This window comes from Notolabrus celidotus, chromosome 14 (genome assembly GCF_009762535.1).
Source record: "Notolabrus celidotus isolate fNotCel1 chromosome 14, fNotCel1.pri, whole genome shotgun sequence".
Classification (NCBI taxonomy): Eukaryota; Metazoa; Chordata; class Actinopteri; order Labriformes; family Labridae; genus Notolabrus; species Notolabrus celidotus.
The window spans coordinates 5,465,045-5,480,485 of NC_048285.1; the positions used below are offsets into that span (position 1 = coordinate 5,465,045).

The following is a 15,441-nucleotide window of genomic DNA, read 5'->3' on the forward strand; positions in this document are numbered from 1 at the left end:
CTGAACACGTCTTTTTTCACACAGGCAGCATTAAAATGAAAATATCAATCTAACAATGGCATTTGTGTAAGATTAAACACCCTGCTTTGACATAATACCCACATGATATTTCATCACTGGCTTTGATTAAAAAGAACTTAGTATATTTGGTTGGTAAATTCCTCACCATTAAACCTCTTTGATTGGATAAACTGGTGTTGACCTAGTTCAAGATAAGTCATCTGAAAAAAATTTGATTTTTGTGATAAAAAGTGATAAAAAAAGATTGGAAATGTTTTCTGATTTATGTGGTGTTAGTCATGTAAAATATTTGAAACAAAGAAAATGAAAGAAGAGACTCACACATGAACTCATGACATTTCCTGAATCATTTCAGGACATTCAGATCCTGATATTTTTCAGGAGGAGATATCCTCTGTCGAATGCACCCTCACAACTTGAAATACTCTGCAAAGATTGTTGAGTGCACATGCAGGCGGAAGAACTTAAGACAGAGAAACTCTGTGCATCACGAACAACATCAACTCAGCGCCCACTTTGCTTGCAATCCCTGACTTATTACTGCCATAGGTCCAGTGTCTACACTGGTGGCACACACTAGTTTCCAGAGCCAGGACCACAGTGTCCCTCTTGACCTCTAACACATGATGAATCTTCACAAGGCGGAGTTCAGTCCAGATAAAGTGATGAAATAATATTAATGACGCAAATGCAGACAAACTGCCGTACAGCCGAGGAGGGCAAAGAACATCAAAGAAGCTCCTTTTAGCATATCTGAACATCAATTAATCATTGTCATATCAACCGTGATCATCTGAAGCACAGCGTGAACACTGTGATTAAGACCAGTGACTGTGTCTCATATCAATGTATTTTTAATGCTACTTCAGGATGTTGTAACCGGGAGAAATTCTGGAGAATGCCGACATTTTGGGAAGAATAAATTCCTTAATTTATGCATAAATCCGGCAAAGACGTGTGTGTGTGTGTGTGTGTGTGTGTGTGTGAAATGCATGCTGGGTTTCAGCCAGTTGGCACAAATATCCATGAGGTCACCAATGTTGTGCAGAGTTGCCAAATATTTATAACATTAGGGGAGATATGTAGCTTACTAATTTCCCAATAGAGTTCTAGACACACCCAACTACATCGAGACTGGGTCTTTAAAGGCAGCTGATTTTGTATCAAGCAAATGTTATCTCAAGACTCTTTCCAAACAGAGCAGGCCTAGACCGTACTCTATGTCTTATTATCAACAAAGACCCAACATCAAGACCGGATAAGGTCTAGTCCCCTCTTACAGACAGGACTCAGTCTGGTCTCATCTTAATCCACCATGAGCAGAGCACTTTGCAGCATTTAGCAAGTTACAGTGGCAAGGACAAACTTCCTTTAACAGGCAGAAACCTCCAGCAGGACCAGACTCATGTTAGACACACATCTGCTGAGACCGAGTTGGAGAGAGGGATAGAGGGAGATGAAGAGAGAGAGTTGGTAGTGGTAGGATGGATAGTAGTAGTTAGTATAGTAGCATTTAAAGAGCCAAAAGCTCTGAGAACAGAAGAGGCTTGTATGGCAGAGTAGGTCAAACACAGAACTTGAAGGTTTGGGCTCACACAAATTATCTACCCTTCCCACTTCTCTCTGTATGCTAAATAGTTTCACTCTGCATGTTCCTCTGGTGCATTCAGAACAGTTTGGCATGTGACTCATCGTGTGGCCTGGTTTGGCATCTGGACGGCTTTCTGCAACAGTCCCGTCTGCAGACTCACAGAGCAGGGCATGATACTTATCACTGGTGATAAAAATAAACAGCAGGATGGAGACCAAAACTTCATCGCTCTGAGGCGCCTTTTTGAACTTACCAGTAAAAAGCTTGGAGGACTTAGATTGAGGAAACAATGAGGTATGATGTAATCCAGATGTAATGTAGTTTCACCTTTAAATTTACTTAGCATCCCAAAAGGCAGAATTACAAGCAACCTCAAGACTACCTGTCTTCCACGGCTACATCCTGGTGACCCCTGACGGCACATGCTGCAGGTGCGTCAGCCTGATTGAAGCCTTCCTACGCCTGAAGACATGATGACGCTCCTCTGTTTGATTCTAGTAATGTACATGAGGCTTTCAAGGAACTCTAGCTATGTTTATTTCTCCTGAGGAACACTAAATCAAAGGTCGATTCAGCTGTCAGTGAACGAACTTGTTCCTAAGAGTTGTTATTAGAAGTTGGATAATTTAGACTTCATCTTCAGAGATTTGACACCACTGGGCATTTAAGATAAGATAAGATCAGATAAGATACTCCTTTATTCATCCCACAATTGGGAAATTCATGGAGTTACAGCAGAAAACAAAAAGGTGTACAGTACAAGAATTTCAACAAGAATATATATAGGAAAGAAATGTTCATCAAAGACGACAGCTTGGCCATAATCCTCCTGTCAGCCACCACCTCCACAGGGTCCAGGACCGAGCTGACCTTCTTCACCAGTTAGTTCAGTCTTGCTCTCCTGTATCCTGTCCGCCCACAGCAGGTGAAATCCTTCCAATGTGGCGTTCGTGTCCGGTGTTAGCTCTGTTAGCATGATGCTACTCTGCCAGTATTCCCTCTGGTACTGGGTTAGCTCGTCCACCTTATTGTAGATAGATCTTACATTCCCCATAACAGTGGGTGGAAGGACAGGTCCATCTCGCCTTTTCTTAGCTTGCATCTCAGTACCAGCACGTCATCCTTGCCTCCTTCTCCTCAGCTCGCAGGGAACATCGGGCCTAGCATCATTTAGTATCGACATGCTACGGCTGCTTACGGCTGATCTCGTATGTAAACAATGTTACCATGGATACACGCAGGATCTCCGGACACACAGGAACAAAAATATCAAAAACACCACTGCAAACGTAGCCAGTTTGGTGTCTATGGCTAACAAATGAGTCGTTAAAAAACATGACAGGCTCCAAATACAAAGAGAACTAAACAGATATGAAAAAAAAGCCCAAAAGAGAACAACAAAGTGAGAGCTGCTGCAACAAGCAGCCACTCCAGCGGTACTAAGCAATGGTAACAACAGTAGTTTGTTCAAAAAGCGCAATATAAATAAAATGTATTATTATTATTATTATTATTATTATTATTATTATTATTATTATTATTATTATTATTATATTATTATATTATTAAACCCTCAGCTTCTGTGTTTCAGGAACAGCCATAACCCCATAATTTAACCTCACTTCTTGAAGCTCTTACCTCCTCTACTCCTACCAACTATCAGTGCTTGTTTCTCACTTGACTGAACATAAATATGGACGACAGCGTCAGCATACCCAGATCTCTGGAGCAGCTGTCATTCGAAACCATTTTCCAAAGACTTCAGATACAACGGACTAATCATAGTCCTTTGTTTAGAAATGGGGCGGGTGACACATGAGCACGACTTCAGCCTCTTCGTCAACAACCAAGATGGCAGCTTTCGCTGCAGGGAGGTCGATTGAATCCACTACTGCAGCGGTTTTACACAGTAGATAATGCAATTATTTTCTCAGTGTCATGAAGAAAAAAATTCTTTCCCATCTAGAAACCTCACCACACAGCCTCTTGTTTACAGCACAACTAATCATCAGTCTTCGTGGGAGTCCAGGGATTCAAACCCCTCATGATCACACCCGCCTTTGTTCTAAATCCATCATGTCCTGCTCTGATATATCCCTCCCTCTCTCTCGGCCTCTGTGACGACCCACCTAATGGATTACTGAGCTCCCGGGGGCCCATGATGTCATGGAGGAATGAAATACCTACTGCTAGAGAATCAGGAAGACCAGCTCCACTGCTGTCCTGTGCTCTGGTAATAACTTAATAATGATGATGTCCTTGTGTCAGGGAGCTAATTACAGACGGTTTGATGGTGTGTGTACCATTGTGCAGTCGTAAATGATGTTGAAAGAGGTGACTGTAACAGTTAATTATACTATCATGACCATAAAACACTGTATGGAATTTAGAGAGATTAACTGAGAGCTCCCTCCATCTCTCTGTAACTCTTGTTCACACAGGAGACATTTCAAGTCCTTATTTTATTAAGTATTTGCACTAAATTAGCATATAGAGCACCTGAGTATGAGCAAACATCAGGTACTGGTCTTCCAGTCTTAAACTCATCAGCGACTGTCTAATGATGGCATATGCATTCCAGTGTAGTTAATGGTTAGCAATACATTGCTAACTGCCAAAACAACCTTTTTTCAATGATACATTGTTTACTTTTAGCAACTAAAGAGTGACTATGAAAATTAAGCACCACCATTTATTGGTTAATTTCCCTTTAGGGGCGCCATTCATCTGGTAAGTCTCAGTTCCTTTTATTGTGATTTACTTACAATTAATGGTCTTTAGTTTACAGAAATAACAGCAGCATGATGAATATTTATGAAAGTTAAAAACACAAGCTTTGTCAAATCCTTGTCCTTGAGAGAAAAAAACAACTATAAAAATGTCTGTTTGATAAATGGAAGTCAGATCAGTCATTACTGATGCCTTTGATGAAATCTGATTGGGGCCAGGTTGTCATTACACAGGGTTGTGTTCTGCCTTCTTTTGCTCTACACATGGATGTTTTTGTGCGTTCACCAAAGCTTGGTACTATGTGATTGGTCAATACATCTCGGACTACAAATCTGTAGTAGAAACTACTGGTTTGCCAAAACCATAATACTGTAATGGAAAGTTTCCCCAGCATACCCACTCCTCAGCGGCTGCCCTAATGTTTACCGCAATGCTATTAACTGTTCACTGGGCATTCAAGCAAGAAATGGTGAGTAACTGGAATTTAAGATTGCTTTCACACCCTTGGGCCTTTGGAGAAGTTGTTTCAAAACACTGGTTTCCCTCCTTCCTCTTGGATTGTTTGGATGTATGTGAACACAGCCTGTTCCGAATTGAACCCTGGAGCGGTTAGTTTGCAGTGAGAACGCAATCAACCGAGCAACTGGAACAAATAACTGCTCGACTCACCACGCTCTGATTAGCGATAGGTTAACCTTACTAACCATCACCATCCAATTCAGCATCAGCAGAAAAGCTGGTGCTCAGTGAAGCAACATCACAGGACTTCACAACATCTACTGGTTCAACGACTGGTTTAGTTTAGAGAAATGTGTCCTTCTTATCACAGGAACCGTCTCTTTCCCAAGCTGGTCTCGTACCATTGCTTACTGCTGGAGTTCCTTGGCCTTCCCCTCTTGTTCTTGCACTACTTCACACATTTTTTTAACTATTTTTGTGCGTGGTCTCCAAAATCTGCCCAAATGTCGAAGCAATTGACCTCCTCGTTGCTCCAAGTCAATCAAAGACTCATTTTGTTAGCGAGTTAACTGGCTAATGTTAATTAGTGTCTTAGAGCTGTGACAGGTATGCATGGTATTTGTTTACCTACACAGTCGGAAAAGGAGCCTGTGCCATAAGCAGTCCCTCCAGGATTGTTGCGTCCTGAAAAGCCTGATCTTGCGACAGCTTTTTGAATTTTTTTTTTTTGCTTTTTTCCCCCAATAACATCTCAGGGGCAAGTAAATACGCTAAATTACAGTTGTTTTTAGAAAACATTCTTGATGTGACCACTGACTGTATTTTGATTCTCTTGATTCACAGAAAAATGCCATGAAAGGTCTGTATTGCACATTTACGACAGTCCCTGAATGAATGCCCTTGCAGCGACTGAGGCAGAGTGCAGTTCACGGCACTCTGAAATGAATCTGCATCTTTGATGACTATGAGTTGATCAAAACTTACTAAAGGTGTCTGATGTATCACCAAACTGGATTAAATCAAACTGTAGACGCAGAGCTTTTTATGGTAATGGCTGCAACAACGTCAAACGTCAAATATTAAACAGTTGTCCCACAGTTGTGTCTTTATCACTAACGCACACCGGGGGTGAAAATCATCAATGCAGATGAGACAGATGCATGGAGGAGGGAGAGCTGGTTCATAAAGCACACCTGCTGCAGGTAGGTGACCAAGCGAACACTGAGCCCCTCAATCTATAAAGAACTACGTTGTCATGGTCACTTGTCCTGCCTGCTGTCCTCGCTCTTCACCCGTTCTCTGTGCGTGTTTTGTTGTTGAAAAGTGCCGATCAAGTGAGGACTTACGTTTATGTTCCAAGGAAGTCAAATTGATGACAAAACCAATGACGTGCAGGGGCTGAGGTTAAGGTGATTGGTCAAATTTGCGGTGATTGTATAAAATTGCAAGGCCGCGAAAAAATTGCGCTGATTGGTTGAATTTGCGTTGATAGTTGCGATCGCGAAATCGCAACTTCCTGGAGGGACTGCATAATGATGTAAGAACAGCCCTGTGATGGTGCTCTCTCTTTACAATATTGCAGCATGAACACAAAACAACCCATGAGGGAACAAAAACAAGCTGCAGGCGTGAAAACACCCTAAGACTCCAGATAATTGTGTGCACATGAGTACACTTGTGCTCATAAGTTTACATACCCTGGCAGAAACTGTGATTTTTTTTGGCCATCTTTCAGAGAATATGACTGATAAAAGAAAAGATGGGCTAAAGATTCCAAAATTTTCAAACAACTGTGTTTACTCTTTTATATCATAAAGACAACAGAATCTACTCAAGAAACCATAAATTCTGCCAGGGTATGGAAACTTATGAGCACAACTGTATACATAGTAATGACTATTACATATATGGAAACTTGGTGGACATAATTTGCCCTTCTTGTCCTTTGTCTTGGTTGTAGCTTGAACTCCAGCACAACAAACACCACTGACAAACCCCTGATGGCACCACAGTGGCACATGCTAACACCATTAGAGGATAAATTAATAGGGGATGGCTGGTTGTCTGTCTCTGATGTCATCTCCTGGTGCTTAATAAATGTGATCATCATCAGAATGCTTGTTTTGCTATGCGAGTATGATAGTAGACGTAGAAACAGGTTAAATTTAATTTCTTTTACACCTCTACATTCAGTACGAGCTCTCGTGTCCAAAGCTTGTTAGATCCAAAATAATCACACCAGATTCGTCTTGGTTGCAAAGAACAATAACAATATTTTATTAACTTGAAATAATATCAGATGCAGCAAACAAAGATTCATTTTCCAAATCCAAGGTGGCAATATTCAAATAATTACATTCAGCTAAAAGAGGAAGAAAAGTATTAAAAGGAGGAAAAGAGACAAAGAAAGATTGAGGATTGAGATTTCAGAGGGAGGACACTGTTGAGTGTGTGTGTGTGTGTGTGTTGGACTGACGCTGTGATGATATGCAACCCACGGAGGATGAGGATGGGACAGTACATTCATTTTGGGTCATCTGTTGTCCTGTTGGTTCAAGGTGTGTTCGTCTCTGTTTGGGGGTGAGTATTATGGCTTTGCGAACCCTCACAAGCATTTTGTCTTGTGTGTGTGTGTGGCTGGTGTCACTGTGTGCACCCAAACCCCCAGAGCATTGTGGGATTTTGTAATTAAGACGGTTGAGGCTAATGTGGGTTAGACTCAGACCTGCTCCCTCTGTGAGTATTACACTCTCTGTTTTTAGTTCCTTCTGCAGTTTTCACATGTCGTAGTCATTTCTTGTGCAGGCTTTGTCCTCAGATTCACTGCTGGGGGGATGATGTGGTGAGCGGCCCTTTTTTGTTTGTTCTCAAACAGTAAGTAGGCTATAGGTTGATGAGGACGCCACCACCTACTGAATATTCATACGCCCTCCTGCCTTGTCGCTGTCCAACAGATGTTTTGATGTCTTTTTATAGCGCCGGGTTCTCCCGCCACTATCAGAGAGAGCGCAGCAATCTGGAGCACTGCTCTCTGGTAAGTGTCCAATGTCAGCGCTCGCCTGAAGCAACAAACTAAACTCACACTGCCCAAAGACACACACTCATTCACACACATAAAGAGACATGTTTCATTCTAAAGACATCTGTCCAACTCGAGGACAGCTGGGTCCTCTTCTGTTTTTGGAAATATTAATCACTTCCGAACAGAGAGGGGAGCAAAAACACACTTCTTGGAGCCACTTGGAGTTTTCTGGGACAGCCAACCTCAAAAGATGTTGCTCAGAAAACGCTTGAGGCGGTCAGAAGGGGAAGAGAGAAAAAAGGGAAAGGGAGGGTGCAGATGGAGTGAAGGGGAAAATGACACAAGGGAGCAAAAAAGACAGACAGGAGGGAGATATGCATCTCCTGTTCGTCAGGTCGTTTCATAATCGAGGGCTAATTGCCTGTTGGCAAAGGTAGCACTCAGACATCCTCTTGGTTACGTAATGAGCCCCCACCGTGGGAAAAGGGTGGAGGGAGGGGGGGACAAAGAGGAAAGGACGGAGACAGAGAGTGGTGGGAGGAGGGCAGGAAATGACAGGACAGAGACAGAAGGATGGAGAGGGGAGACATTCATCAGGCTGTCTGTGTGTGTGTCAGCGGGAAATCTTCCCTCTCTATCCTTATGAGGACAAAATGTTCTCACAAGAAGACAGATGACGAACTCAACATGATGCCACGTCCACAAGGGGAGCAGGATTCAGAGTTCAGCTTAAATTTAGGATGAGGTGAAGACTGGAGAGAAATGTGTAGTTGTTGTCCTCACGAGTATACAAACAAAAACATATTCGTGTGTACGTGACAGCAGGGTGAATTTAAAACACAACCCCAAGGTGCCCGTCCCTCGCTCACACACTCATTACCCGGGGAGAGGACGTGGACAGTCAGAGAGACAGACAGAGCAAATGCACTGAGTGGACAGATAAAAAAAGGGGAGGGTGTCGAACAATGGCTCACTCTCATAACCGCACTAGGACAAAAGCACAACCTCGCCTCGCCAGCATCGTCCGGCTTTTAATGTCAACCAAAAGGACAGTGACGTAAACGCCCGCTGTGACCTCCAGTCTCTACTTACAGCAAAAAACACACGCAGGAAACGCAACAGGATGTTTGTTTTTGCCTCAGTTGGACACTTCGTCGTCTAAAAAAGGGAAAGAAGCTGAGCTACGGCCTGAGTGACGGCGCACATGATGTGATGATGATGATGGTGCAACTTGGGAGGTCAAAGGTGACGGATGAAAGGCACAGCTTTGATGGTTCCCCCTGAGTTGTCGCTGTCTTTTCAACTCTCTGGCTGCTCATGTTTGAGCCTGTTATAAACGTCATCTCTTCAGCATAAGCTCTGGATGTTTACACTAAATGCCTTTGTTTCTTAAATTTCCAGCACCAGTAAAAGTTCAACCTCTAACAACACAACAGACACTGCATTAAAGGGAATCGCTGCATTGGAGGGGTTTGTAATGAGTTTATAATGCAAGCTTTAAAGGCTCGCTGACATCTTACAATACAGCCACACACACATTTGCACCAAACATACAGCCTCGCACGTTGAGGCTTTTCTGAACGATCAAACACTGAAAGAAAGATGTGGGGGCTGAATCTGTGCTTTAATTATTTGTAGAAAATAACTGCACACACCAGGCGCTCTCTCTCTCTCTCTCACAGACACATAAAACTGCACACAAACCCACACGCTGAAGATGAGAGACGGAGGTGTGACGCGAGTGAGTGGGATGCACTGATGCTCTTGTCCAATGGAGTTTCCTGAGTTGTATGAATGACGGTCCCTCTGGGAGAACCTCAACACAGCTCCTCACATCGCCATGCAGACGGGGGAGTTTCTGCATGTGCCACACTTAAACATGCCAAATATCATAGAAAACAAGGAAAGAATAGATTAAAAGGCAAAGCTTTTTAGGATTCAGTATGAGAGGAAAGAAAGAAGAGCATTTTGAAAAAAGGAAAATAAGAGCTCTTCATGAGGATCATGACGTATGGCAATAACAAACCGTATCACAGTATCCTCTTTTGAAAACCAAAATAAAAATTGTTCACATTTTGTATTGTTATTTTTTTCCCAGTAAACTATATCACACAGTGATAACGAAGAAAAGGAGAAATCTACAGCCACGTTAGCTTCGTGCAAAAAACCACATACACTGGCACGCCGCATAGGCAAAGAGATCAAAGCAAGACAACGCATACAAAAATATAGAAAATCTCCGATGCACCTCTCCTCGTCACCAAAAAATCAGTCTGTTCCACCTGCGCCTCTTCTTTGTCAAACTCTAATCGCCAAAGGATCACTTCAGGAACATTCTGTCAGTGGTTGTTGTCGTCGTCTCTGCTGCTGCTGCTGCTGTGTGTGTATTTTTTTAAGACAACCAAAGTTCTCGTGTCTTCCACGCAGGAATCCAAAGAACCTCTAAAAATATCCAGTACCTATGGTACATCATTATGGCAGATGTCCATCATAATGATGTTTGGGATAATGTGAACAACAACATGTCTGAGTGATAGAAAACTAGTACAATAAAAGCATATCATTTCTGTCATATAATCTGTAACAAGTCTTTTTTTAACTTTGTTATTTTAAAATACATACTATGTCCTGTCACTTTAAAGACATTCCAGCATTTGCTCATAATTTGTAGTGACAGGGTTAAATAGTTTGGCATACTCAGCAAGCCATGCCCAAAAGGATGCTATTTTGTCTCTTGCAAAGGATGGGGGAGGGAGGGAGAGAAGAGAGGGGAGGTAAGGGCAGGTCCCAGGATGCAGTGTCAGCCCTCCCTCCCAGAGGAGACACTGGGGTTGTGGGCGAGGGGGGGTTATACAGAACAGCTGAGATTACAAACCGTGCTCAAGACCGGGTCAGCCCATCATTTCAGCACTTGCAAAACATGCAAAGATAAGTCAGAGTTTCGGACTCTGCTGTCATTCTGTTGCCTGTTGATGGCGTCCATTTTTAGAGTTACTTCCCAGGTCGGGACAGAGCCAAAAACTATACCCACGAGAAAGTCCCTGGACTGCTGTAGAGCCAGTCCCGCCCCCTTGTTGTCACACTGATAAAAAAGATTGTTTTGACGCCTTAAAAGAAAACTGGTAGAATGAGGACAAAGCAGTTAGGAGGTGGAGAGGGGCTGAAATGCTGCAAGTAAGGCAAAGACGGATGCTTCAGTCCAAAAACAACATGCGCGGATGTTCAAACTTTTCAGACAGGATGGAGAGGAGGAGTCCCCCCCCCTCCCCCCACAGAGAGAGGGATCAAACACTGAGAAGAGATGAGAGGAGTCAGTGGTTGTTCGGCTCTGCTGCCCTCTCCTCTTCATCTTCATCCTCCTCATCCAGAGACACAACTCCAGAGGAGGCCACGTCAGAAACCCTCCTGCGTGGGTCGTATTCGGGTGGGTACTCTCCGTTACCCTCTGCCTCCACCTGGCACACGGTGCTCTCATAGTCCTTGCAGGGGCTGTCATCGTCCTCGCCGGGCGACAGGTACGTCTCAGAGTAAGACATGGAGTAGCAAGGCGAGTCCTGACCCCTGCAGGGCCTGATGCCCCGTCCTCCTCCTCCGCCCAGGCTGTGAAAGGCACAGTCCCCTCCGCCTGGCCCGCTCTGGCCCACCCTCTGAAGTCGGGCCAGCAGAAGCTCCTCCCCTCCATGCAGCGCTGAGAGGATCTTGGCTGCAAGCTCTGCGGCGTTGCTGTGGGATTGCGAGGCGCGATGTCCGCGCAGGTCGCGCAGTAGCGGGTGGTGCTCGTCCAGGCTGCAGAGGCTGGAGCACAGGGTGTCCGGGGAGCGTGCTGTGGGTGAGGGCTCGCCGCTGCCACCTCCCTCTCCTCCGCCACCATCACAGCATTGTCCTCGCAGGCCCAGGTGCTGGCAAAGCTGGCTGTGGATCAGGTCCTTCAAGTAGGGAGGGTACGATGGCACGTCTGGAGGGAAACAAACAGACTGTGAGCGGGGAGAACAAAGATTTAAAAGAGGATCTGCATTTCACATTTGGTCACTGAGGGGTCATGACAACACTAACTGACTAACTTCTTTCTGTCAGATGGCTTTGAAGAAAGTGATGCAGCTAGCTCCGGTTTCTGGTTAAAGGATATCAAAGCTCCTGTGTGTTTGTTTGTTTTTTAAAGGTGTATTTTTGGACTTTTGCCTTTTTTTTTGATAGGACAGCTGAAGAGAGACAGGAAACGTGGGGAGCAGAGAGTGGGGGAAGACATGCAGGAAATGGTCGCGGCCGGGAGTCGAACCAGCGACCTCTGCGACAAGGACCATAGCCTCTGTATGTGGGGGCGCTTAGACCGCTAGGCCACCCGTGCCCCGCTCCTGTGTTTTCAGTTTGTTATAAAACAGACTGATTATAAAATGATGCCTCTTCATGACTTAAAAAGCATCATCAGCATAAAGATTTTCTATTTCTGTAGAGTTATTTGTAGCGTCTAAAACCATGAGCCACTCGCAGGGATTGACTACACACTACCAAAACAGACTTTTCTTTATATTCCATGGCAAATATCTCTAAGGAATCACATGAATATATTTATATGTTATAATTTGGGGCTTTTTATGCCCTTAGAGCTAGGAACCAGGAAAGCGAGTGGGGTTTGATGTGTGGGAAAGGGGCTGCAGGTTGGAATCAAACCGGGGTCGCCTGCTTCAAGGACCATAGCCTCTGTACATGGGGCGCACTGTTTCCCCACAAGGCATTACTTGCACCCCTAATGAGTGACATACTCACAGGATGAGATTTTTGCCAGATAACTACTTTCACACATAAAGGACAAAACCAGGTAGGGAGTTGAGAGGTACCGTTTTGTCCACAGGGGGCGCCAAAACCTACACAAACTGAACTGTACCTCACAGCTCTTTAAGGTTTGTGTCTGTAAACTTCCTCCTGTATTGTTGTTGCACAGTTTCAACAACAATCAGAGTATCTGTATGCCAGGAAGCACTTTAACGTAGGGGCACTTTCCCTGATGTAGCATCTGTTACAGCCGCCTCAGTCTGCTGCAGAAATTCTAAAACTCTCATAAGTATGAGTCATTTAGACTCGCAATGATGGTAAAATAGAGCCAGGTTTAAGACGTTTAAGGTAATTTGTTAGGAAGGAAACAAGCCTGAAATACACGCAAACTGTTAAAGTGTCTCCACAGGATGCATTCAGGAATAATAGTTGGGTTTTTGCACAATACAAAATGTAGAAAAATGCAAGAAAAAGTCAAGATTAATATGAAGAAACTGGCTTTAACAAGAAAAAGTGACAAGATAAAGAACAAAATAACCTTTTTTTCAGATCTAAGGGAGATTTATATAACATACATGGTGCTGTATATGATGCTCCATTGATTAACAGGCCCATGTGTGACAGAAAGAGGCTGTAGATAAATGTATAAAGATGGAGAAGAAGCACTGAGCTGAATGTTATTAGCTACAGGACAGGTTATTGGTGGCTCAGTGTAATCAAGATGAAAGCTCTGGCATACACACAGAGAACCACACACACACACACACACACACACACACAGCCCTGGTCAAATACAGTGTGTATTTATAACCCGCTCACATACCACGCTCGCTCAGACAGTGTCTCTGCAGCAAAGGAAATGATATTAAACTTGCAGGAGGGATATCAAATTGCATCGAGGAACAAAAAAAAAAATGTTTAGAGGGAAGGAAAGTAGGGCACTGGGACAAGAGACGAGATGAAAGAGAGGAAGAGACGGATGACAGAGGAAGACGGTGTTTGATTGGGTATTAGGAAGAAAGAAGGGGACAGCGTTAAAGGTAAAAATATGGAGCTGTAGAGGTACGATGTGTGTGCGTGTACATACCTGTGCTCTGTGTGGCGGGCTCGTTGGCAGGCAGAAAGTCCTCGTCATATGAGTCATCGTTGGACTCATCGCCGTCCACAGAGGACCAGGCCCTTAGCTTAGCCTCCGCTATGGCGAACTGCTCTGCCACTCCTGTGAACACACACACAAACACAAACACTCAAACGCTGCACATGCACAAATACACTGTTGGCATGGTAACAAGGAGACAGCGGCGGGGGCATTGTGTCTCCATGTCATGTAGCTGTTTTGATTGGCAGGTCAAGGCGGGGAACAAAGTGCATGGCGTACTATTAAAGCGGACAGACACAGCTTTCCTATTACAGTTGTTGCTCCTCAGCGGTCATTTGGCTGCGGGTGCACTTAGGACGGCTGTCACGGAGTGTTTGATTGTGTTGTTATGCAGGATACATTCCTGCTATTGCAAGGAGAGAGTAAGTTGGAGGGAGCAGAGAGAAGAGCCTATTGAAAGCACAAACGCTGATATCACTGGGAATAAAAGGAGGGACGTACTTTTGTGTAATCACTCGCCTCATTTCTGACTTCACTTCCTGTCTTGCTTTGTTTCTCATCTGGCCAGCCCTGACTACTTTCACCTTCTAGTATTTCCAGCAGTTTCTTCCACAGTTAGTACTTCTGATCTTTAGTGAGACCTACTTGATTTGCATTACGGCCAAATTCCACCAAATCCGTCTCTGGTCCGTCTCTGATCTGTCACAGCCCCGGATCTGATAGGTTTCTATTCTAGTCAATGTGTTAACTTCCACTGGATCTGCTCTGTTGCGTTCTGGCTGCGTCTCTGATCCGGCAGGTCGGAGCCCTCCAGATCAGATACACAAGACTTCTATCTTTGCCGGATGCTGGAGCACAACGCATCAATCTCAACAGAGCAGATGGAGCGGGACAGGAAGTCAGGTTTCACCAAAACAAAATGAAAACATCCGGTTAATTTTCAGAATAAAACACTCTGTGTTATCACCAGATCGTATTTCACTTCACTACAACAACAAACCGTCATGATGAGCGGAGCCAGGCCTGGAGTCAACAGGTCAGAGGTTTTCAGGGGACCAGAAAGACAACATGGATGAGGAGAGGAGGAGGAGAATCCTTGATTCAGTGATTGCTGCGGGGAAAACCTCAGTCACATGACTCCAGCTGTCCGGCAGTCCTGCTTCATGCTGCGTTCCACCGCAACCGGTGGGTGTTGACGGATGAGAGAGCACAGAGTTGGACTGCAGCGGATGGGAGACGGACCAGACATGGATCTGGTGGAAGTCCTGTGTTAGACTGTTTTCCCATGTCATACTTGACTGTCATGCATTTTTGTCCACACACACACACACACACACACACACACACACACACACACACACACACAGAGGACACCAGTGTTTGTGAGTGTCTGGCCGAGGTGACTCAGCATGTGCCAGAACTAGTATAAGCCACAAGGTCCAACAGACCAATCACCTCTAATCATCATCAGGAGCTGGCCAATCACAGAATAGGACTCCCTTCTCCTTTCCTCTTTATCTCTGTGCCCAAGCCGTGTCCTCTTCCTCCTCCCCATCCATCTGTTTTGTATTCCTCCGTGTTCATCCACTCCCTCCTCCATGTCACGCCGTTCTTCCAGCCGTCTCTCTCAATGAAACGCTCTATCGACTCACCTGACTCTCCTCATTCCTACCAATTTCTTTTCTTTCGCGGTGCAATCTCTCAGCCATGTCCCTCGCTTCTTTTTGATTTCTTTTTCTCTGTCTCTGT

General features: G+C 44.4%; 1 protein-coding gene and 1 long non-coding RNA gene across 4 annotated transcripts in view; one reads left to right on the forward strand and one right to left on the reverse strand.

The window, feature by feature from the left end:
- LOC117825344 overlaps positions 1-15,441 on the forward strand; it is a 72,364-nt gene that overhangs the window by 10,304 nt on the left and 46,619 nt on the right. The gene's annotated exons all lie outside the window — the stretch shown is intronic.
- zgc:165508 (uncharacterized protein LOC100101652 homolog) overlaps positions 9,282-15,441 on the reverse strand; it is a 33,267-nt gene continuing 27,107 nt past the window's right edge. For all 3 annotated transcript variants that reach the window (XM_034701149.1, XM_034701147.1, XM_034701148.1), the window contains exons 4-5: positions 13,681-13,812; positions 9,282-11,778 (exon numbers count right to left, since the gene is read on the reverse strand). In XM_034701149.1, the coding sequence (XP_034557040.1) occupies positions 11,135-11,778; positions 13,681-13,812 (776 nt within the window). In that variant the 3' untranslated portion in view covers positions 9,282-11,134. The remainder of the gene's footprint in view (positions 11,779-13,680; positions 13,813-15,441) is intronic.